Source organism: Acanthochromis polyacanthus, chromosome 24 (genome assembly GCF_021347895.1).
Source record: "Acanthochromis polyacanthus isolate Apoly-LR-REF ecotype Palm Island chromosome 24, KAUST_Apoly_ChrSc, whole genome shotgun sequence".
Lineage (NCBI taxonomy): Eukaryota > Metazoa > Chordata > Actinopteri > Pomacentridae > Acanthochromis > Acanthochromis polyacanthus.
The window spans coordinates 149,225-174,983 of record NC_067136.1 but is presented as its reverse complement, the minus strand read 5'-3'; the positions used below and the strand labels follow the sequence as shown (position 1 = coordinate 174,983).

The window sequence follows — 25,759 nt, the reverse complement described above, 5'->3', positions numbered from 1 at the left end:
TCGCTTCCTGGTCATTGATTATCTTTAATGTTTATGGCTTTTAGTATTTCATCTTTTGAACTTTCTGCTGTTATTGATCATTTTGCTTTGTTCCTATTGATGGAAGGTCTGATGTTTTTTCCTCTTCCCTTGCTGAGGGAGGCTGAGTATAGAGGTTTTCATAAAACGTTTTAAAGATACTTTGGATTTCTTCTGGCTTATGGGTTTCTAGCTCAGTGTATGGATCTTTCATTTGATGAATTGTGTTTAACGTTTGCTGTTTTCTTAACCTTTTTGCTCAGAGTTTTGTAGATCTCGGTCCCGTTTCCTAATACCTCTGTCTAAAATAAATGTTTTTTTTCCATTTCCTCCTCTAATATGTTATTAATACACCTTTTAGTATCAAGAATCTGCTGATGAGTTTGTTGTTTTTGTTTTCAGGAATTGCAGTTCCAGTTCTTTGAGCTTTCCAGAACACTCCTCATCAGTTTGCATTTTCATTTTTTAATCCACACTGTTTCAGATCTTAATTTTCCTCTAATCACAGCTTTAAGAGCATCCCATGTGACTGTAGGATTCACCTCCCCATTATCATTATGTTCTATGTATTGTTTAATTTCTTTTTTTATTTCATTGTTCAAGATACCAACATTTAACCTCCATAAGGTCTGTTTCTTCCTGCTGGATAGATTAATTTTCATATATAAAGCGTTATGATCTGACACGTCCACACATCCAGTTTTGCATTCGTCCACTTTATGGCCATCTGATTAGTTTACAAAGAAATAGTCGATTCATGAATCTACTTTATGACTAGCAGAATAGTGAGTATACTCTTTTTTAAAGGGATTAAAAGTTGGCCACACATCGATCAATCCTACTTCCTCCACTGATAATTTTACAAATCTAGACAAGGACGTTTTATTTTTATGAATGCTTGTTGTGTCCAATTTAGGATTTAAAGTCATATTAAAGTCCCCTCCAGAAGAAGCTGCTTTTTACCAAGATTTTTATTCACAACAGAAGCTGCAGACGTTCAGATGGGAAAGTTGTAGACTTTACAGCATCTGGAGAGCTGTGTGAGGCGTTCAGGAACAATAGTAAATTATACTGTCTCCCCAAATGTGAGGCATTTTTGAATTTTAGGAAACAGGAGCATCCACTGCATGTGACGCATTTAGGGAACATCTGTAAAGTGTGGCACCTAATTGCGTGTGACGCGTTTAGGGAACATGGGGAAACTGTAATGTTTTCAGGTGTGTGAGGCATTTAGGGAACATAGTAAAACTATGGTCTGTCGATGAATGCGAGACATTTAGGAACTATATGTAAATAGTAGAGTCTGCCATGCGTGTGAGGCATTTAGTGAACATCTGTAAAGTGTAGCATCTATCAAGCTGTGTGAGGCATTCACGGAACATTAGCAAAATGTATAATTTGCCCATCATGTGAAGTGTTCAGGGAACACAGCTAAACTTTGCCTGTAGACGAATGTGAGACGTTTAGAGACCATCTGTAAACTTTGGATACCCTGCATGCGAGTCGTTTAAGGAACATTAATAATTTGTAGGGTCTCCCAATGAATGTGATGCCTTTAGGGAACAGTAGTAAATTGTAGAACCTACTGATGGACGAGATGTTTAGGAAACATCAGTAAACTGTAGCATCTTGTGCCCATGATGTGCTTCAGGGAACATGTGGAAACGGTAACGTTTTCCAGACATGTGAGGCGTTTAGGGAACAGTAAATCTTCAACAGTGGTAAAAATGATCATCTGCACGAGGCATTTAGGGGACATCGGTAAACTGCAATGTCTACTGATTTGAGATGTTTAAGGAACATCTGTAAATTGCAGCATCTACCGAGCTGTGTGAGGCATTCAGGGAACATAAGTGAAATGTAAAATTTGCTGCATCGTGTGAGGTGTTCAAGGAACATCGCTAAACTATGGTCTGTTGATGAATGCGAGATGTTTAGGGCCCATCTGTAAATACCAGCATCTGCCATGCATGTGAGGTGTTTAGGGAACATCAGTAAATTCTAGCATCTAATGCATGAGGCATTCAAGAACATTTGTAAAACGCATAATTCACTGCATCACATGATACATTTAGGGAACAACTAAATTTTATCGTATTTGATGAATGTGAGACGTTTAGGGGCCATCAGTTAACTGTGGAAAGCCTGCACAGGAGGCATTTAAGGAACATTGGTAAATTGAAGCATCTTCCGATGAACACGACGCCTTTAAGGAACATCGGTAAAGTGTAGGACCTAATGCATGTGAGTTGCTTAGCGAACTTAGCTGTGGTCTGCTGATGAACGCGAGATGTTTAGAAACCATCTGTAAATAGCACCATCTGCCATGCATGTGATGCCTTTAGGAAACATCGGTAAATTGTCGCGCCTACTGATGCATTTGAGATGTTTAGGGAACATCTGTAAAGTGTGGCATCTACTGAGCCATGTGAGGCATTTAGGGAACATTTGTAAATTGTAGTTGCTCTGGAGGCAGGTGAGGTGTTCAGGGAACATCAGTAAGCTCGAGGCATTCAGGGACCACAGTAAAACAGGAGTCTGGGTTTGATTCTTACTGACAGTTTATTGCCATCATGTTGTCTGCAGGTAGAGCCTGAGATTGGTTCCTGATACAACAAAAACAACAACAACAAAAACAAAAACAACCCGACAGACAGAAAAGCAACTGAGGAGCTCTGGGCCAATAGGAAGATGGCTACACCGTGATGTCATCATGTTCACGTCTGCCGAGCCTGGAGGCGACGTCGTGTCGTGACGTCACAGATTCTGAGGTTGCGATTGGAGCAGAGGTGCGAGGGAGTGGGCGGGGCCAGCGGGAAAACTGCAGGTTGCTGAGGCAACGACCCCCCCAGGCCCCTCCTCCTCCACAAGCCTCCAAACGAAAAAAATAAAAACTAAAAACGATTAGAAGAAAAAACAACAAAATCAGCTTCATGAAGGAAAACGAGTCAAAAGTAACACAAACACACACATAACAACACATTAACACACAGACACACACACCTCCTCCAGAAGAACCAAACATTAACGACTTCATAATAATTGTATTAATAGTAGTGATGATGACGTGATGACATCATAAAGCAAACATGTAGGCGGGGTTAAAATACTCAGAGACAGGAAGCCAATGAATACATGAGAAAGTAAAACAAACAGCCAATCAGAGGCCTTCCAAGCTGGAAATAAAAAAAAGAAAAAGATAAAAACCATAAACGAAGAGGGAACTCCATTTCCCATCAAGCCCGGTGGTGGCAGCAGGTTTCAGGATTGTCCTGTGATTGGTCGATTCCGGAGACAGCAGAGCGAACTAAAACTCGGCTGACGTCATGGTTCTCGGGCCAATCACCTCTTGTGTTTTCGATATCGTCGTGGTGACTCGTGTTGAGCTCTCCCTTCAAAATAAAAGTCTTAAAGTCACGGAGCCCGCAGACGCTCCATTCGTCATCTCCCACAATGCCTTGCTCTGAGTGGGCGGGGTTCAGACGACAGTGAATGCATCGTCACTCAGGGCAGGCTGACGCTGCATTCAGGGTGCCGCAGGAAGCCGAGAATCTGTGGAGAACATCTGGAAAACGGCGTCCAGAATCCCCGTCTTCCTGCGGCGCCCTGAAGGCAGCGTGGCGTAAAGTAGTGTCAGATCCTCACAGCAGGAAGTCGACATCAAACGTGTCGTAGTGTCTCGTTCTACTTCAAAGCTTATTTCAGGCGTCTCTTCTCTCACTACATTTCCCAGAAGTCCTTCCTAAACCACAACCTGTCACCATCCTCACACAAACAAGTCACTTCCCACATTTCCCACGATTGCCAGAGACAGTGAACTCACCGCCATTACGTTTCTTCAAAAATAAAAGCATCAAATATACACACAGCTCTTTAAAAACTGAAACGTCACAATCACCTCCTTTTCTTCTTCAGCTAATATCTCTGTGTTCCTGTAGGGGGCGCCACAGAGACGCTCTTTGGTTTGATGCAGCATTCAAGTCACACGGGACAGTCGATAGATAAATCGCTAAACTTCCGGCACGACGTTTGTTGCAGGATACAAGATAAAAACCATGTTTCACGTCAGCGTTAGCAGGTTTGTTTCTATCATCCTCCACAGTTTTGGTTTCAACCATCTCACATCTGTGTTGTTGTTTGTGGTGAACGCAAGAATAAAACAAAAACCATTATCTTCTGAGTATCACATCCACTAAACATGTCAATGTACAAACTGGGTTTCCCATGCAACATGAACGCCGCCTTGGCTAAGCTAACACTTCCACTTGTGCTAAACTAGTTGCCTCCTTTGCTCCCTGCTCAAGCTAATTGACTAGCCTGAAGCTAAAGTAGCATCCAGAACACTAACCAACTAGCCTGAACTTAATGTAGCATCCAGAATGCTAACCGACTAGCCTCAAGCTAACTTAGCATCCAGAACACTAACCGACTAGCCTGAAGCTAATGTAGCATCCAGAATGGTAACTGACTAGCCTGAAGCTAACGTAGCATCCAGAATGCTAACTGACTAGCCTGAAGTTAACGTAGCATCCAGCCACTGGAACGCTAACCGACATGCTTTACCCTTCATGCTAACAGAAGCTAATGCTCACAAAAAAGAGAGACCGATCTGACACCAGAATATCAACGAGAAGCTAAAATGTGCTAATAAATCCCGTTCGACAGCCTCAGACAAACGACGCAAAATTAAAAATATAAATTTCCTAAAACAGTGTCGCTATGGCAACAGCTAACTCGTGCTAAAAGCTAGGAGCAACCTACACAAAACACACACAGCAGGACAGAAGGATGTGTGTGACAGTAATGTAAAAGTGCTGAAACGCACACACACACACACACACACACACACACACACACACACACACACACACACACACACACACACACACACACACACACACACACACACACACACACACACACACACACACACACACACACACACACACACGCTCTCGTCGCTACAGCATCAGGATCGTCCTGTGTCCCCGCGGCCAATCAGACGCCTCCATGCATCAGATGGGCGTGTCCTTGTTCTGTTTGAGGTCCGGTGCGCTGAACTGCCGTCTCATTCTCGGTGGCGTGAAGCCCCACCCACCCGGCGGCGGCCCCGCCCCCAGCAGCATGTCAGCAGGAAGGGGTGGGGCCCCAGAGCGCGGCAGGCTGTGGTAGTTGGGATGAGGTCCTGGCTGGAATGGTGCATTGTGGGGGTTGTAGTAGGGGTGGTGGTGGTACTGATGGTGCTGGCGTTGATTATAATGGAAACCTCCGTCTCTGTCCCTACCCCCTCCCCCTCCTCCTCCTCCTCCTCCTCCTCCTCCTCCTCCTCCTCCTCCCCTCCCTCCTCTTTCCCCCCCTGGCCCGGGCGACGCCCCCTCCTCTGTCTGGGTCGCCCCTGGTGACCGTTGTTGCCCCCGCTGCCATGCTGCTGGTCGTTGTCATAGCTACCGTGAGCAGTGTTGTCCAGGGAGTTGCGGCGGTAGCGGCGCTGGTGGTTGTGGTTGTTGCCCTGGTGATGGTAGCCGAAGCCGCCCTGGTTGCCCTGGTTACGCTGCTGCCAGGTGCGGTGGGGACTGGGGGTGCGCATGCGAGGGGGTGGGGCTGGGAAGGGGAGGGGCAGGAGGGCGGGACCCTGTGGGGGAGGCGTGGAAGGGAAGGGCTCTCCCTCCCCCACGTCCTCCCTCGGCTCACCGTCGCCCCCCTCCCCCAGACCTAGGGCCTGCAGTGCGGCGCTGGCTGGTCCCCATGACAAACGGTGGGCGGGGTTACTCTTGAAGGGGAACTTGAGCTTGCACTCCTGGGGGGGGATGAAGCGTCCAGTACCGGGGAGGTGGACCGGGACAACGGGGGAGTTCTGACCTGCAGGAGGTGGGACCAGAACCAGAACTTTAGAACCTTCGTTGGCTTAAAACTGCCTTCGTTAGCTTTGAACAGCCTTCGTTAGCTTTAAAAACAGCCTTCCTTAGCTTTAAACTGCTGTTAGCTTTTAAAACAGCCTTCGTTAGCTTTAAACTGTTGTTGTTAGCTTTAATAACAGTCTTTGTTAGCTTGAAACTGCTGTTAGTTTTAAACAGCGTACATTTACTCAGAAGAAGGTTATTTACAGCTAGCCGCTGGTGCCATTGGCCAGTTCTCACCTTGGTTCTGGTTCTGGTTCTGTCCTCGGAGCTTCTTGGTGATGTTCTGCTGCTGCAGGTTCAGGATGCGTTGCTGTTCCTGCTTTAGCCAGCGGAGGCGCCCTCTCCTGAACGCCGGGTCCTCGTCCATCAGCCGCTGGACTCGGGTCTCCGGCTGGCCGTCATTGGCTCCACCCCCTTCCGTCTGGGGACACCCGCCTCCTTCGCCATTCACATCGTCGTCCTGGAGAAGAGAGGGGGTCAAAGAGGAGTTACTGGGATGACGGAGATCAGCTGACGGAGCGTGAGGTGAGGAGAGGACATACCTGGACGGGTATGATGCTCTCCATCTTGATCATCCGGTCCCTTAGAGCTTTGATCTCCTCGTCCTTCATGTTGTTCTGCAGCTTCACCTCCTGTAGACACAGCTCATGTTAGCATGCTAATACAATGAGGACAATACAACAACTTTATTAATCCCCGAAAGGAAATTCAATTCAAAATAATGCTAACGATAGCATGCTAAGACGAACCAACAGTTTAAATTCCAAATCTCATTTTTAAATCTCATTTAACTTTTAATTTTGTGTCTTGTTTGCGTAATTTTGTGTCTCGTTTTTGTCATTTTGTGTCTCCTTTGAGTAATTTTGTGTCTCTTCGGCATAATTTTGTCTCGTCTGCGTAATTTTGTCTAATTACTGTCATTTTGTGTCTCGTTTTTCTAATTTAACCTTGTCGCATAGCTTCCTAGCTGTGTGGTGTTTGTGTAGCCTCCTAGCTGCTAGCTGTGTGGTGTTTGTGTAGCCTCCTAGCTGCTAGCTGTGTGGTGTTAGCGGATGAACTCACCTCCAGGATGTCGGTCAGCTTGTCGATGTGAGCCTTCAGGTCGTACACCTTTCCTTTCTCCCCTGCCTCCCCCGTCTCTCCTCCCCCACCACCTCCTCCACCTCCTCCGTCCTCGGCCGGGGGGCTCCTCTCCTCTCCGATGCCAACCGTGTCGCACACGTCCTGGGCCACGGCCCTCCAGCTGTCCCTCTCGCTGCCGTCCTTCTTGGCGTACATCCGGCAGAGCTCCTTCATCTTGACGATGGACAGCGCTTCGATCTCCTGCCGGGAGTGACGGAAGTCTCCCAGAGCCACCTGAGGGGGGCGCCACAGGGCAGGTCAGACTCTGAGCTTATGTTAATTTCTTACTTTATGTCCGGTTTTAATTACGACAGCAGAAGGAAAATGTCAAAGTCAACTTAAACGAATAGCTAACCCTCTGAATTCTAACTAGGTTGTTTTTATCTCTCTCTTTACTCCTGTCTAATTTTTCCTCACTGTAGTTCAGTGGTTCTCAATTTTTTTCTGTCAGGACCCACTTTTTAGGACAAATATCTTTCATCCCCCGTGGGCTGGATTTGTGTCACCCCTGGTAAATATAATCAGAGACCAGACGGTGTCGTCATCAAGTACGCCGGTGTTCCAAATGCACATTAACGATGCGTTCTCCCGTTCTCAGGAGTCTATACTTGCATACTGGATATTGAGAAAGCTCAGGTTGTGTAATGCTGTGTAAGAAACACTGCTGTAGGTTAATTTTTCCTCACTGTGCCTGTCTCATTGCTGCAGTTTTATCTGTCTGTTGTTCAGTTTTGTCTCTTCGTAGTCGTTTTAGAAGCTGTTCCACCAGTATCTACTCGATTCCACTGTTTAGGTGTTTTCCATTATTGTTGAGTACCACCTCATTGTGGGTGGAGTTGTGGCAGCATGGCGGCCCGACCATGCAGTTAGCATTGATGGCTATCTAGCTAGCTTATTGTCTGCATACAGGAGACAACAACGTTACTTTCAAAATACACTTGTTTGTTTAAAGTGAGCTTACCACCAGTGGGATAAATAATGTAAAAGTTTCTTAAAGTCATGAAACACCCACTGGTTTTTGTGAAGGAGTCACTCTCGTGTGTCATCACTCCCTGTCCAATCAGTTTCCTTTACTCTGTAGACGTCACATTATCGGCTCCACTCAGCTCGCTTGGAAAATAGTACCTGATACCAGGTACTACACCCTGATGGAAAACCTCACAAACAGAGTTGAGCCAAGCAGGCGCTGGTGGAAAAGTACCATGTGTGTCTTGTTCTTGTTGTTTTCCATCTCGCTTATGTCAATTTTTTGGCCTTTCTGGGACAGTTTTTAAACTTTCCCTTGTTCTGTTTTTGATTTCGACTGTTTTGTTTTTGACGTTTTGTGTCAGATTTGCTAGTTTCCTCTCTACTCTGCTCATTATCTGTAGAAAGATGTTCCATCAGGCTGGATGTATCTCCAACAACCTGCTCCTCTGTTCTCTGGCTCTGCTGCATTTACTTATTCATCCATTAGCTTTGGTTTTCCTCTCACTGCCTGCAGTTCAACCTGTTTTGGTTTTTTTGTACAGAATCTGGTTAGAACCATTTATTTATGGCTAATAGAGATTTTTTTTAATGAATTTTCATGGTTTTAAGCTCAGATTTGTTTGAGTTTCTCAACAGAACAGGAAGTCACTGATGATACATTCAAGGACCGTTGGATTCTTAATGTTTCCATTGTTCCTGGCTGATTTTTTTCTGAAGAAAATATCTTATTTATTACAGGTTTTGGGGTTCAGAGGGTTAAAACCAGACAGATAAAGGGGGACGTTGTGTAAATGCGAGACCTCGTAGCAGATCTCCTTGACGGCCTGCATCCGGAGATCGTCCATGGTGACCCGTTTGGGGTCTTTGCTGATCCTCCTCCTCTGGGGGATCTGGTAGACTCGGAGAGGTTCCCTCCTCTTCCCGCTGCTGGGTAGACCACATCGCTTCACTATGGTCTGCACCTGGAACACAACACACAGAGACAGAGCTCATAGAACAGTTTAATCATGGACCATCAGTCCATCCAAGGACAGACGGACAGACAGGAGTCCAGGTGTACCTTGTTTGCAGGTAGTTTCTCTCTCAGGGAGGAGATCAGCCTCCAGCTCTCTTCACATGATCTCTTGTCGGAGTCGTCGCCGCTGTCGCTGTCTGCATACTGAAGATAGTCAGAGTTAGAGGTTCTATAGAGTCTAGTTCTAGGTCCTGTCTGCATACTGAAATGTGGATCTACCTCTATGGAATTCAAGGACCTGGAATGTTCTAAGTGAGACTAAACTTAAAGACTGGAAGCAGGAAAGGAGAACGTCCCCTGGAGAAAGTTCTAGAGTAGACCTACCGACAAATGTAGAAAGTTCTAGAGTAGACCTACCGACAAATGTAGAAAGTTCTAGAGTAGATCTGACAACAGCTGTAGAAAGTTCTAGAGTAGACCTACCGACAACTGGAGAAAGTTCTAGAGCAGCCCTACCGACAACTGGAGAAAGTTCTAGAGTAGACCTACCGACAACTGGAGAAAGTTCTAGAGTAGCTCTACCGACAACTGGAGAAAGTTCTAGAGTAGACCTACCAACAACTGGAGAAAGTTCTAGAGTAGACCTACCGACAACTGGAGAAAGTTCTAGAGTAGACCTACCGACAACTGGAGAAAATTCTAGAGTAGACCTACCGACAACTGGAGAAAGTTCTAGAGTAGACCTACCAACAACTGGAGAAAGTTCTAGAGTAGACCTTCCGACAACTGGAGAAAGTTCTAGAGTAGACCTACCGGCAACTGGAGAAAGTTCTAGAATAGACCTACCGGCAATTAGCGAAAGTTCTAGAGTAGCTGGGGTATTCAATTAAACGTCACTGACATCCAGCTATTAAAATTTCCTCCAAGTAAAAGGTCCAAACCAAAGTCCAGTTTGTGTCTTATAGCTCTTTTTTCTTAAATTAAAGAGGTCCCAGCCTAAAAAACGAAGGTCTGCACTTTAAGTGTAAAAGGTCAACATCTTCAGAAGACAATAAATAAAAAGTGTCTCGTTTAGGTAAAAAATGCAAACAGAGCTTTAAACACCACCTTTTTCTTCTTCTACTGCTTCATTCTTTTCTTAATGAGAGAAATGTGCATGTGACTGCTCTACCAGCATTTTCTGTCTTGGTTGGAATGGAGTCAGTACCATTCCCATGCAGATATGTAGGTCTTCATTGGTGAGACTACTTTTGTGAAAAATCTGGCACACACTGAAAGCTGGGCATTATCAGTAACATCTGTAGACTCATCAATGGCCAAAGACAGAACCATCACTCAGTCCGGATCTGGACGGAGGTCCGCCATCTGGTGATGCCTGCTCTAGCATTTTGAACAGGGGACGTTCTCCTCTATAGACTCCAAGGAACTGGAACTGGAAATATTTACAGTATGAAGGTAGAACTCTGGAGATGAAGAGCCAGATGTTCTGAGGAGGTTCTGAGGGGAACTTTGTCCAGATTTGCTTGGTTTTATATGAACATGCTGATTTATTCGTACCAGTCGGTGTTGCTCCAGCAGCAGGTCGGCCTCCTCCTTCTCTTTACGGTACTGAGTCTCCATATCCTGTAATCTGCAGCAACAACACACATACATCAAGTAAATAAGAGTCTGTTTCATCAAGAAATATATTATTTTTGAGATTTCAAATACGGCAAAACCCAGGTGAAAGAACCAACTACCATTAAATAATACACAGAGTTGTACTGTTTTTCTTCCCCCAGTCAACATGTAAATACGTATTTTTTTCCCACCTCTTCTCCATCTCCAGCTTGATGTCGATGCCTTGTTTCTCCAGCAGCTCCCTCTGGGCGTAGTTCCAGTCCTCTGGCTCCCCCTGCTGGTCGGCCGTGACGCTGCGCTCCCTCTCCAGCCTGGCCTGCTCTGGGTGGTTGAACCGGAACACGTGGTTCTTCCCCATCACTATGCGGTTACCTGGCAACGGACAGGAAGCCGAAATGAACACAAGTAAACGCCAACGGACACAAAACAAATCGCAACAACACACAAAGTAACTCAAACACAAAGACTAATAAAACAGAGAAAGACACAAAAGAATAAAAAGACACAAAATATCATCAAAGAAACCCAAAATGGTGAGAAAGAGATCACAATTGACAGAAAACTACTGAAAAGATCCCCAAAAAGACCAAAAACAGACAAACGCAAGTAAAAAAAGATACAAAATGATGAGAAAGACATTAAAACTGACTAAACAAAGATGCAAAAATGCCACAAACAGATGCAGAACAAAGAAAAACACCAGAATAAAATGTAGATTATTCACAAAGACGCAAAACGATTGCAAAGAGAAATCAAATAATTGCAGAGACATGGCATAACCAGAGACACACAAAATGATGAAAAAGATATTAAAATTGGTGAAAAAGATAGAAAAAAATAAACACAAACAGATGCAAAACAAAAGAAAAGACACGCAAAACTAATCAAAACAAACACCAACAGACATGAAACATTGCCAACAAGAGAGAGGAACGACCCAGAGAGACTCCCAACTGACCCTGATTTAATGGTTCTTTAGTCCTGAATATAATAATTAGTTAACGAACCTTGTTTCAGAACCACGGCTTCACTGATCTGCTTCCCGTTGACGTAGGTTTCTGCTCCGACCAGCGGCTCCAGAGTGACGACCACTGCAGAGAGACGAGCGGCAAACAACTTCAACATCTGGACCAAACACCTGAAGGACACCAAACATATGGAGGCCTCATCTGGAGATCAGGACCTGCTGCAGCGTCCGACAACGTCTAAGGAGTTCTGGACACATTTGTAGAGTCTCTGGACACATTTAAAGTCATTCTGGACAGTTGAGTCAATTTAGAGACCTTATGAGACATGTCGGTCAAGTCTCTAGTTATTTTGGACAGGTTGTAATGTATTTTCATACATTTTGAGTCATTTTGGACAAGTTTAAAATGATTTTTGGACCATTTTGTATTATTTTGGACAAGTTTCAAGTCTTTTGGACAGGGTGTTTTGGAGTTGAGTTAGGGACCTTTTGAGGCATGTCAGACAAGTTTTGGTTTTGTGACATTTAGGACAAGTTTCAAGCTTTAAATTATTTTGCACAAATTTATAATAATTCTGGACAAGTTTGAATCATTTTGGACAAGTTTTAGTCATTTTAGAGGTTTAAAGTTACGGGAATGTAACTTCTTCCCATAGTTATGGGAAGTTTGAGACAAGTTGGACAAAGTTTAGGACACATTTTGACTCGTGAACGTCGTTTTAGCCATTTTGGACTCATTTTGAGTCATTGTGGACACATTTTTTTTTTAGATGTTTTGAACAAGTTTCAAGTAATTTGTGACACATTTTAAAAAAATCTGGACATGCTTCTCGACTATTTTTAGTCACTTTGGACAAGTTGGTGTTGTGTCCAAATGTTGAGAGCTTAGCACAAGTTTGAAGTTGCTTTGAGTTATTATTGGTAATTTTGGACACATTCAGACTCATTTTGGCTCCACTTGGAGTCATATAGACTTTAATTGGAGTCATTTTGGTCCAACTTGGCGTCATTGGAGTCCCTTTGGACAGGTTCGGAGTCCCTTTGGACAGGTTTGGAGTCCCTAGGACAGGTTTGGAGTCCTTTTGGACAGGTTTGGAGTCCTTTTGGACAGGTTTGGAGTCCTTTTGGACAGGTTTGGAGTCCCTTTGGACAGGTTCGGAGTCCTTTTGGACAGGTTTGGAGTCCCTAGGACAGGTTTGGAGTCCTTTTGGACAGGTTTGGAGTCCTTTTGGACAGGTTTGGAGTCCTTTTGGACAGGATTGGAGTCCCTTTGGACAGGTTTGGAGTCCCTTTGGACAGGTTTGGAGTCCTTTTGGACAGGTTTGGAGTCCCTTTGGACAGGTTTGGAGTCCTTTTGGACAGGTTTGGAGTCCTTTTGGACAGGTTTGGAGTCCTTTTGGACAGGTTTGGAGTCCCTTTGGACAGGATTGGAGTCCTTTTGGACAGGTTTGGAGTCCTTTTGGACAGGTTTGGAGTCCCTTTGGGACAGGTTTGGAGTCCTTTTGGACAGGTTTGGAGTCCTTTTGGACAGGTTTGGAGTCCCTTTGGACAGGATTGGAGTCCTTTTGGACAGGTTTGGAGTCCTTTTGGACAGGTTTGGAGTCCCTTTGGACAGGTTTGGAGTCCTTTTGGACAGGTTTGGAGTCCTTTTGGACAGGTTTGGAGTCCCTTTGGACAGGTTTGGAGTCCTTTTGGACAGGTTTGGAGTCCTTTTGGACAGGTTTGGAGTCCTTTTGGACAGGTTTGGAGTCCCTTTGGACAGGATTGGAGTCCCTTTGGACAGGTTTGGAGTCCTTTTGGACAGGTTTGGAGTCCTTTTGGACAGGTTTGGAGTCCCTTTGGACAGGTTTGGAGTCCTTTTGGACAGGTTTGGAGTCCTTTTGGACAGGTTTGGAGTCCTTTTGGACAGGTTTGGAGTCCCTTTGGACAGGATTGGAGTCCTTTTGGACAGGTTTGGAGTCCTTTTGGACAGGTTTGGAGTCCCTTTGGACAGGTTTGGAGTCCTTTTGGACAGGTTTGGAGTCCTTTTGGACAGGTTTGGAGTCCCTTTGGACAGGTTTGGAGTCCTTTTGGACAGGTTTGGAGTCCTTTTGGACAGGTTTGGAGTCCTTTTGGACAGGTTTGGAGTCCCTTTGGACAGGATTGGAGTCCCTTTGGACAGGTTCGGAGTCCTTTTGGACAGGTTCGGAGTCCCTTTGGACAGGTTCGGAGTCCCTTTGGACAGGTTCGGAGTCCTTTTGGACAGGTTCGGAGTCCTTTTGGACAGGTTTGGAGTCCCTTTGGACAGGTTCGGAGTCCTTTTGGACAGGTTCGGAGTCCTTTTGGACAGGTTCGGAGTCCTTTTGGACAGGTTTGGAGTCCCTTTGGACAGGTTCGGAGTCCCTTTGGACAGGTTTGGAGTCCTTTTGGACAGGTTCGGAGTCCTTTTGGACAGGTTTGGAGTCCCTTTGGACAGGTTTGGAGTCCTTTTGGACAGGTTCGGAGTCCCTTTGGACAGGTTTGGAGTCCCTTTGGACAGGTTTGGAGTCCTTTTGGACAGGTTTGGAGTCCCTTTGGACAGGTTTGGAGTCCCTTTGGACAGGTTTGGAGTCCTTTTGGACAGGTTTGTGGTGACCAAGGTCTTGATTTGTGGTGAGATGAGGCCTCCAGGCTGCCTGGTCTGACGTGGACAACCACACACGATGGGTGAATTTACAGTCAGACACACAGTAGAGAGGATGTCGGGGCGGGGCGAGGGGCACAGGAAACATGAATGAGCGGGTGACGTCACCATGGCAACTAGTAGCAGTGACTGTTGAACGATACCTGACAGATTTCCTGGCAGCTTTTACAGAGAGAAGAAGAAGAAAGAGTCACTCACTGGACACACCCACACAAAGCAGCTGTTTGAACATCTGTTTAACCCTCCGAACCCCAAAACAATAATATCACTGAAACAAGACAACTTTTATCAGACTGAAACTGTAAAATGTGCTGAAAAATAACAAAATATCAGCTTAAATTTGGGATGGTTAAGAAATGAGTTCTGGAAAATTTCAAGACATTTTGGACCAATTTAGAGTCACTGGAGACGTTGTTTCAAGAGATTTTAGGCAATTTTATGGACTTTCTGAACAATTTGCAGTCATTTTGGAGACATTTAGAGTCAATTTCCACGAGTTTCAGCTCAGTTGGGACAAGATTTTCAGCCATTTTGGGTAAATTCTGAGAAATTCTTGACAGTTTCAAGTCATTTTGAACCAAGTTAGAGTCACTGCAGTCACTGTTTAAAGACATTTTAGGCCAATTTGAACAAAATAGTAACTTTGGACACATGAGCAATTTTGGACATGTTTCAAGTCATTCTGGACAAATGTCGAGCCAATTTGGCCGAATTTGACTTATTTTGGACACTTTCGAGCCATTTTTAACCAATTTAGAGTCATTGGAGTCGTTGTTTAAAGATATTTTAGGCAATTTTGAGGATTTCTGAATGTTTTGTAGTCATTTTGGACAAATTTAGGGTCAATTTTGACAAGTCTGAACTGAGTTGGGGCACGTTTTTGGCCATTTTGGATAAATTTTGAGTAATTTTACAGAGTTTCAAGTCATTTTAGACAAATATCGAGTCAATTTGCCCAGGCTTTGAAAAAGCTGGAGCAGGGTTTTCATAATTTTGGAAAAAAAAAAAATTGGTCTTTTGTGTTGATTCTGAGTGTTTTGGATGAGTTTGAATCATCTGGACCAATTCTGAGTCACTGGAGTCATTGTTTAAAGACATTTAAGGCATATTTCAGACTTTCCAGACAAATCATAGTCATTTTAGACAGATTTAGCATCCATTTTGCCAAGTTTTAACTCACCTGAGACAAGTTTTTAGCCATTTTGGATAAATTATGAGTCATTTTGGACAGTTTCAAGTCATTTTGGACCCATTTAGAGTCACTGAAGCCATTGTTTAAAAACCTTTTATGCAAATTTGTGACTTTTTAACCAAATCATAGCCATTGTGGGGATGCTTGTCTACAATTTTCAGTCACTTTGTACAAGTTGGAGTCGTCGTGTAGAAATTTTGGGATGTTTTGGACAAGTTTTATGGAATTTTAGTCAAAGTTTACATCACTTTGAACACAGAGCAAGTTTGGACGGTTTGAGTCAATCTGGAGACATTCTGAGACATGGTGGGGAAATTTTAAATAATTTCAGACCGGTTTCTAGTAATTTCAGACAACTTTAAAGTCATTTCAGACAGGTTTCAGTGATTTTTGTTTTAAATATATTTTTGGTATATTTTGAGCAACGTTATGTTTTAGACAGGTTTTAGTCAATTTGGATAACTAAAATTTGTGATATTTATAACGTTTTGGACAAATATCAATACCTATGGACACATTTACTATCATTTTGGATGAACTGTAAATCATTTTGGAAAGTCTACAAGTTTTTTTTAGACATTTTGGAGAATTCTGAGTCAATCTGAACATGTTTCAGAACACGATTTTTGTCATTGTTGACGAGTTTCGTGTCATTTTGCAAGAGTTTGGAATCATTTTTGACAAATCTAGAGTCACTTAAGTTGTCATTTCAAGCCGCTTTAGGCAACTTTGAGACTTTATCATCATTTTAGACAAAAAAACCCACAAAAACCCATAAACTGCTTGGAGTTCGGAGAGTTAACGCTTCATAACTTCTGAGGAAAACATCACAGAACTGAATTTCTGCAGACCTTTATTGTGTTATTGTGTTTATTTATTAGGAGCTCAGACTCTCAGCCACTCTCACTCTGCTCAGTCCTTAAAGAACATCTGAGTTCAAAGAAGGACGAAAATCTGAAACAGACAGACGGTCTACAGACAGACAGACGTCTCACCTTCTCCCTGATCATTGGTCTCACTGACGAACACACAGTGGATCTCCTTTATGAAGTGACCCGACAGCTTGATGTCCACGTCCTGCTGTCCAACCCTGAGACACACAGGACAGATTTTAATAACAATAATAATAATAGGAGAAGAAGAAGAAGAAGAAGAAGAAGAAGAAAAAGAAGTAGTAGAAAGAGGACATGATTTTCAATCAAACTCCTGAATGTTGGAGCTGCTCTGACCGTCTCAGGAAGAGAAGACCAGAGTCAGAAGAAGGTAAACTCATGTGGACGACTCACCTGGTGAATCCCTCCTTGATGTAGTAGAGGAGACACTCGGACATCAAAGGGTCTTCATTCAGGTTGACTAGATGAGGTGTCTGCAAACACACGAGGACTTCAAATGATTCATTTCTTCATCACTGGAGGAGCTTAAACACACTTAAAAACCAGTTTCCCGTCTTTACGAGCCGTTCTGCAATGAAAACTGTGTTCCAAATGATTATGCACGTAGGATTTCAGTTAAATAAACATTTGGTTTGTGGTTTCCAATGAAACGTTTTGCTGTCTGTTTAAAAGACAGGTTTGATCGTTAATTCGGCAGGTGAGCCTAATTAAAGGTAAACCACTGAAGGAGGACGTTCCACATTATCAAGCAAGTCACGGGTTTCAGATGAAAAGCATGAAACATTGCAACGCCTTGCAAAAGGTACGAAAACATTGGAAATTTCACTACAACGTAAGAGAGATCACCTGACTGTGAAAAGATACATGTGTGATCCTTCAGAGGTTTGCAGTTGTGCTTAAAGCTGCATTTTCACCACCCCTAATCAATGCTCACAAGGATGAACAGTGGGCTGAGAAATACATGAAGACCAGCCCTGTTCACTGCTGAATGCCGTGCTACACTGGATGGAGCTCTGGATGTCTGTTGGATGGCAATCGTCCCAACAAGGCTGCGTCGTCAGCAGGGAGGTGGTAGAGTGATGTTTTAGGCCGGAATAATGGGGAGTAAGCTGGTATGAGAAACATGAGAAAATCATGGTGTGGTCACCATCACCCCCTGACTTCAACCCTACTGAGAACCTATGGAGCTTCCTTAAAGGTCTCTCCACACACTATGCGTTCTTCTAAGTCCACAGTTTTGCTACGCTGAACAACATGATTCTAATAATCTTTGGGCACAACGTGAAGTTTGCTCTGTGCAGATGCATGATGAAAACGCAGCTGAATCTCAACCTACGATGTACGTGAGTCGACGTGAACGAAGAATATAACGTCATCAGCGTGTGCCGTTCAACCATGAAAAATAAACAACCGAAGCATAAACGGAGCTCCTACAATCACAGAGAAACTAGCCAAACATGAACCCTACAATCACAGGGAAACTAGCCAAACATGAACCCTACATTCACAGGGAAACTAGCCAAACATGAACTCTACAATCACAGGGAAACTAGCCAAACATGAACTCTACAATCACAGGGAAACTAGCCAAACATGAGCCCTACAATCACAGGGAAACTAGCCAAACATGAACCCTATATTCACAGGGAAACTAGTCAAACATGAACCCCACAATCACAGGGAAACTAGCCAAACATGAACCCTACAATCACAGGGAAACTAGCCAAACATGAACCCTACATTCACAGGGAAACTAGCCACACATGAACCCTACAATCACAGGGAAAATAGCCAAACATAAACTGTACAATCAGAGAGAAACTAGCCAAACATGAACCCTATATTCACAGGGAAACTAGTCAAACATGAACCCCACAATCACAGGGAAACTAGCCAAACATGAACCCTACAATCACAGGAAAACTAGCCACACATGAACCCTACAATCACAGGAAAACTAGCCACACATGAACCCTACAATCACAGGAAAACTAGCCACACATGAACCCTACAATCACAGGGAAACTAGCCAAACATAAACTGTACAATCAGAGAGAAACTAGCCAAACATGAACCCTACAATCACAGGGAAACTAGCCAAACATGAACCCTACATTCACAGGGAAACTAGCCAAACATGAACCCTACAATCACAGGGAAACTAGCCAAACATGAACGGATTTAATTTTCATTTATGTAATAATATAAACTAAGTCATGTGGCCACTATTTACAGCAGTGTCTGTGTGTTTAGTAGCCGCTAATGCTAGGTTGCTAACCAGGGAGCTGCTATATCCTTCCACGCTTCATCCTTTTCTGTCCGGTTGTGGTCCAAGCAGGAGGACATGTCCAAAAGGCTACCATGCTGTGTTTTCTGTTTAAATCCCACATACTTGTTTGGATGCATTTTGTCAAATCATCTATCTGGGTTTATTGATCAGCATGTCATTTCATACTGCATTTCTATTGGTTAGTTATTTGATGTAGGTCGCACCCTAAATTTCTGACAGTCAGAATTTTACGGCAGCTTGTCTTTGGTCACCATGACGATGGCCGTCCTTGAACCTGTATCACAGTGTGACGTAGGACCACTGATTTAGAGCCCAGACCAAAGATATCGCCACCATTCTCTCACTGTTGGTATCTTTCATCTGGGACAGCTGAAAGTCACTCATTGTGTAGAGACCTTAAGAGGAAGACCTATCAGGATGGGCGCCAGTATACCTGAAAACAGCTGCTCTGGGAGGCAATTCTGGTCAATTTGAGTCAATTTAGGACAAAAAAATAGAACTAAAAGGACTTCTATGTAAAGTCAGACAGATGGACTATTTAAGACTGTAAAGCTTGTTGTTGATGTCTATCACAAGTGGGTCGATTTTGGCAAGGAGGAGGAGAAATGATTTGTCAATGTTAGCTCCCTGAGACTGTTTTTAAATAGAAAACTCCCCCAAAAATAAGTTGAAATGAGTTTAAAATGACAAAATGCAAACGAAATCCAGGCAGAAGCTCCATATGGACTCTCAAGCTCAATGGAGGGGAGAGTTGTGAAGGTGACATCCAAGAAGGGCTCCTATGATAACGTGTAACTTGACCTGTAAAGATGTTTCTGATTGAAAGAGCATTTATCTTGAGAAAAAAAAACATCTCCCAATGTAGAAAATATTACAGATTTCCATTTTCAATTCTTTACAACCTGTTGAATGCTCTGAAACTCTGTTGTGCATAATAATTTGGAACGCTGTATTTTGAGTTAATTAAAAAAAAAATACTGTCGTCATCATCTGAAGTTTAGTTTAATAAAATCCTGATTAAAATGTAACAGTTGAGGATAAAAAAAATTGTACCGACGGTCATTTTTAATGACAATATAGGAAATATGGAAAAAAAAATCTACATATACATAATAACTTGGAACACAGCCTAAAGAACACCACAAAGCGTTTTCAGACTTTTAAAAGAGCAGAGTGTTTTCAGGATGAATTCCACACGATAGATACAGAAACAGGAAACAGGAAGTGACGACAGAGGCAGTAAACTCACCCCTTTAGGAGAGAAGACGCCCAGAGTTCCTCCGTCTTCCTTTATGGAGACGCCCATCTCAGCCAGCAGGGCCTCTCTGGGAGGAAACACACAGAAATCATCCACTAGGTGTCTCACCGCTTCATAATCACTTTTTCTGTGTTTGTAAATCTCTCTACTCATCCAACGAGTTTTTGTTGTCGTCACGAGAAGACCCAGAGATTCCTCGGCCGAGGAATCTCTGGGTCTTCTCATGATGACAACACGACGCTATAAAAACCACATTAGCTTTAACTTCCGATAACGTACAGTTTGTGATTTCAGAAGCACCTCAGGTCGGTTTGAAATCAAAGAGTTTGGGGAAACTTCAAAACTTTTATGACAAATTTAGAGTTAGTGAAGTCAATCAAAGATATTTTAGGCAATTTGGAGACTTTCTCAACAATTTGTAGTCATTTTGGACACATTTAGAGTCAACTTCCACAAATTTCAACTCACTTTGGACAACATTTTAGCCATTTTGGATGAATTTTGAGTAATTCTGGACAATTTCAAGTAATTTTGGACCAAATCAGAGTCACTGGAGTCATTGTTTCAAGATGTTTCAGGCAAATTTGAACAAAATACAGTTACCTTGGACACACTGTGAGCAATTTTGAACATGTTTCAAGTCAAGTATTAAGTTAATTTGGACAAATTTGAATAGTTTAGGACACTTTCAAGACATTTTTAACCAATTTAGATTCACTGGAGTCGTCGTTTAAAGACATGTCAGTCATATTTGAGACTTTCTAGACAAATCCTAATAATTTTGGACACAATTTTATGGACTTTCTGAACAATCTATAGTCATTCTGGATATGTTTAGAGTTAATTTCAACAAGTTTAGACTCCGTTAGGACAAGGTTTTAGACATTTTGGATAAATTATGAGTAATTCTTGACACGTTCAAGCTATTTTTGATCAATTTTGAGGTACTGGAGTCATTATTTAAAGACATTTCAGGCAATTTTGAGACTTTCTGAACAATTGGTAGTCATTTTGGACACATTTAGGGTCAATTTGCTCAAGTTTCAACTCACTTGGGACAAGTTTTCGCCATTTTGGATGAATTCTGGACAGTTTCAAGACATTTTGGACCAACTCAGAGTCACTGGAGTCGCTGTTTTAAGACATTTTAGGCAGATATGAACAAAGTATAGTCACTGTGGACAAATATTGGGTCAGTTTGGACAGGTTTGAATCATTTAAGACATTTTCATACCATTTTGGACCAATTTAGAGTCACTGGAATTGTTTAAATACATTTTAGGCAAATTTGAGACTTTCTAGGCAAATCAGTCATTTTGGACATATTTAGGGTCAAATTTAGACAGATTTCAATCATTTGGGACACTTTTGAGTCATTTTAGGCCATTTTAAGAATTTCTAGATAAATCATCATTATTTTGGACACATTTAATACAAACACAACAACCACCCATGGAAACAGAAATAAAACACCAAAGTCAGAGAGTTACCTCTCCAGACGGATAGATTCAGTCTTTCTGAGCTTCTCCTCCCACGTCTCGTTTAATTCTGCGATTATTTTCTCAGTTTCCTGCGACAGAAGAACAGAGATGGCTCGTTAGCGACAATAAAACAGTAATTCTTTATCTGAAACATGAATTTTGGACAAATATAGTGTCAATTGGAACAAGTTTTAATGAAGCTGGGGCAGAGATTTGTCATTTTGGAAAAAAACCCATTGGTCTTTCAGGGTCATTCTGAGTCTTTTGGACAAGTTTGAATTGTTTCCGACACTTCCAAGTCATTTTGAACCAATTTAGAGTCACTGGAGCTGTTGTTTGACGACATCTAAGGCAAATTTCAGACTTTCTAGATAAATCATCGTTATTTTGGACTCATTTAAAGTGTATTTTGACAAGTTCCAACTCACTAGGGACAAGTTTTGAACCATTCTAAATATATTCTGAGTAATTTTGGTCAGTTTCAAGTCAATTTGGACCAATTTAGAATCACTGGAGTCATTGTTTAAAGGTATTTCTGGCCAATCTGAACCTTAGCAGACAAATTATAGTAATTCTGGACAGATTAAGAGTAAATTTTGACACGTTTCAACTTAGCTGGGAAAAGGTTTTAGCCATTTTGGATAAATTCTGAGTAATTTTGGACAGTTTCAAGTCATTGTGGACCAATATCGAGTCACTGTCATCATTGTTTAAAAACAAAGGAAAAAGAACAAAGGATAGTCACTTTGGACACACTATGAGCAATTTTGGATGCGTTTCAAGTCATTTTGGACAAATATAGAGTCAATTTGGATAGGCTTTAATTCAGCTAAATCACATCTGAGCCACTTCTGACAAGTTTTGAGATGTTTTGTGTCTCAAATCATTTTTGAATCAATTTGAAGACCTTTAAAAGCATGTTGGACAGGCTTCAGGTTATTTTGGTGAAGTTTTAACACATCTTGGGCAGATTTCTAGTAATTCCAGACAACTTTAGAGTAATTTCAGAAAGGATTCAGTGATTAATTAATTGAGCTCAAAGTGTTGGAGCTAATTCAAGACCGTTTCCAGTCTGTATTTGTTCAATTTTCTCTTAAACTGACCTCATTTTTTCTCTGTTAGCATCTCCTGTTTGTAATGTGATCATGAACACACAGATAAATATCACAGATCGCAGTGGAACTGAAGAAAACCTAAAAAAAGACTGATTCTTGTTCTGAGAGTTATGACTCTCAGAAAATGCGACTCTCATCCTACCATCAGTCTCTCAGCTGCTTCCTCTTTGCTGATGGTCTCCGTGGCGACCGCCTCTTCCCCCTCCTCCCCGTCCTCGATCAGGTGATTGGGGTCGGCAGGTACGACATCACCTGCAGACGAAGGTTCAGCACCTGGACAAGGAGAAGAACGTTCTAATGACTTTAAAGTTTAAAATACGCATCCTTTTATAGATTAGTTTTACTTGTATTTAGTTCACTATTGAACACACCTGGAGGGGCGGAGCCATTATTAGACACAATCCCATTGGCTGTGAGGGCCAGCTGCAGGGGGGAGGGGGACACACCTGGAACAGCCGCCAGACCGTTGTTGTTGACTTCAGGAGATACAGGAGGAGGAAGAGGAAAAGGAGAAGAAGAAGATGAAGAAGAAGGAGAAGGAGGAGGAGGAAGAGTAGGATAAGGAGAAGAAGGAGGAGGAGAAGGAGGAGGAGGAAGAGTAGGATAAGGAGAAGAAGGAGAAGAAGAAGGAGGAGGAGAAGAAGGAAAAGAAAAAGATAGAGAAGAAGAAGGAGGAGTCAGACTTCATTTATAACAGGTTGGAATCTGAGTAATGCAGGTTATGTAAAGAACAGTTTGTAAAAATCTACACACACAAACAGTAACACACACAAACAGACACACACACACACACACACACCCAGCCAGTTGCTGTTGTCTGTAAATAACTAACATACTAAACAAACTGCATGCCGTGCATACCGAGTTCTAATAAACAACACGTGCTTCAGTCTGTCCTCCATGACGGAGTCTGATCCACAGGTTCTACTCTGTCTAATGTGTATTTATCACAGGTTCTACTCCATCTATTGTGTATTTATCACAGTATTTCGATTGTACTGTGTTCCTAAATAATGAATAAATTCTACTGGCATGGTACTCCATGTGATGGGACGATACTCAGAGAGGCACCAGAGAGTATATACCAGTATAAATACATATATATACCAATAAACACACTAACACATTATATAAATGTGTATATAACTATATAAGTGCACACATACCAGTACATTTAACACAAAAAAATGCGTATATACCAGTATATTGACCACTATATAAACGCATATATACCAGTATATTAACCACTATATAAATGTGTATATAGCAGTATATTGACCACTATATAAATGTGTATATACCAGTATATTAACCACTATATAAATGTGTATATACCAGTATATAAATGTATATATACTGGTATATACCAATGTATATATAGACCACTATGTAAATGTATATATACCAGTATAATAACCACTATATAAATGTATATATACCAGTATAATAACCACTATATAAATGTGTATATACCAGTATATTGACCACTATATAAATGTGTATATACCAGTATATTGACCACTATATAAATGTGTATATACCAGTATATTAACCACTATATAAATGTGTATATAGCAGTATATTGACCACTATATAAATGTGTATATACCAGTATATAAATGTATATATACTGGTATATACCAATGTATATATAGACCACTATGTAAATGTATATATACCAGTATAATAACCACTATATAAATGTATATATACCAGTATAATAACCACTATATAAATGTATATATACCAGTATAATAACCACAATATAAATGTGCATATACCAGTATATTGATCACTATATAAATGCATATATACCAGTATATTAACCACTATATAAATGCGCATATACCAGTATCTTGACGACTATATAAATGCGTATATACCAGTATATTGATCACTATATAAATGTGCATATACCAGTATATTGATCACTATATAAATGCGTATATACCAGTATATTGACCACTATATAAATGTGTATATACCAGTATATTGACCACTATATAAATGCGTATATACCAGTATATTGACCACTATATAAATGTGTATATACCAGTATATTGACCACTATATAAATGTGTATATACCAGTATATAAATGTATATATACTGGTATATACCAATGTATATATAGACCACTATGTAAATGTATATATACCAGTATAATAACCACTATATAAATGTATATATACCAGTATAATAACCACTATATAAATGTATATATACCAGTATAATAACCACAATATAAATGTGTATATACCAGTATATTGACCACTATATAAATGTGTATATAGCAGTATATTGACCACTATATAAATGCGTATATACCAGTATATTAACCACTATATAAATGTGTATATACCAGTATATTGACCACTATATAAATGCGTATATACCAGTATATTGACCACTATATAAATGCGTATATACCAGTATATTGACCACTATATAAATGTGTATATACCAGTATATTGACCACTATATAAATGCACATATACCAGTATCTTGACTACTATATAAATGCTTATATACCAGTATATTGACCACTATATAAATGCGTATATACCAGTATATTGATCACTATATAAATGCGTATATACCAGTATATTGACCACTATATAAATGCGTATATACCAGTATCTTGACTACTATATAAATGCGTATATACCAGTATATTGATCACTATATAAATGCTTATATACCAGTATATTGACCACTATATAAATGCGTATATACCAGTATATTGACCACTATATGAATGCGTATATAACGTATATTGACCACTATATAAATGCGTATATACCAGTATATTAACCACTATATAAATGCGTATATACCAGTATATTAACCACTATATAAATGCGTATATACGAGTATATTAACCACCATATAAATGCGTATATACCAGTATATTGACCACTATATAAACGCATATATACCAGTATATTAACCACTATATAAATGTGTATATAGCAGTATAATGACCACTATATAAATGTGTATATACCAGTATATTAACCACTATATAAATGTGTATATAGCAGTATATTGACCACTATATAAATGTGTATATACCAGTATATTAACCACTATATAAATGTGTATATAGCAGTATATTGACCACTATATAAATGTGTATATACCAGTATATTGACCACTATATAAATGTGTATATACCAGTATATTGACCACTATATAAATGTGTATATACCAGTATATTGACCACTATATAAATGCGTATATACCAGTATAATAACCACTATATAAATTATATATACCAGTATAATAACCACAATATAAATGTGCATATACCAGTAT

General features: G+C 41.3%; 1 protein-coding gene and 1 long non-coding RNA gene across 2 annotated transcripts in view; one reads left to right on the top strand and one right to left on the bottom strand.

Moving 5' to 3' along the window:
- Positions 1-2,561: 2,561 nt before the first annotated feature.
- LOC110970056 (kinesin-like protein KIF1C) overlaps positions 2,562-25,759 on the bottom strand; it is a 47,552-nt gene continuing 24,354 nt past the window's right edge. Inside the window, 16 exon segments of the mRNA XM_051944559.1 lie at positions 2,562-5,389; positions 5,392-5,877; positions 6,156-6,378; positions 6,461-6,550; positions 6,981-7,274; positions 8,810-8,971; positions 9,070-9,168; positions 10,522-10,594; positions 10,776-10,956; positions 11,592-11,675; positions 16,401-16,495; positions 16,692-16,771; positions 19,838-19,913; positions 21,337-21,416; positions 22,585-22,715; positions 22,814-22,918. Coding sequence (XP_051800519.1) covers positions 5,034-5,389; positions 5,392-5,877; positions 6,156-6,378; positions 6,461-6,550; positions 6,981-7,274; positions 8,810-8,971; positions 9,070-9,168; positions 10,522-10,594; positions 10,776-10,956; positions 11,592-11,675; positions 16,401-16,495; positions 16,692-16,771; positions 19,838-19,913; positions 21,337-21,416; positions 22,585-22,715; positions 22,814-22,918 — 2,615 coding nt within the window. The 3' untranslated portion in view covers positions 2,562-5,033.
- LOC127532625 (uncharacterized) lies at positions 12,470-14,350 on the top strand. Its single transcript, XR_007940148.1, has 6 exons — positions 12,470-13,018; positions 13,209-13,439; positions 13,524-13,817; positions 13,881-14,027; positions 14,070-14,111; positions 14,154-14,350. It is a non-coding gene; the product is annotated as an uncharacterized LOC127532625 (long non-coding RNA).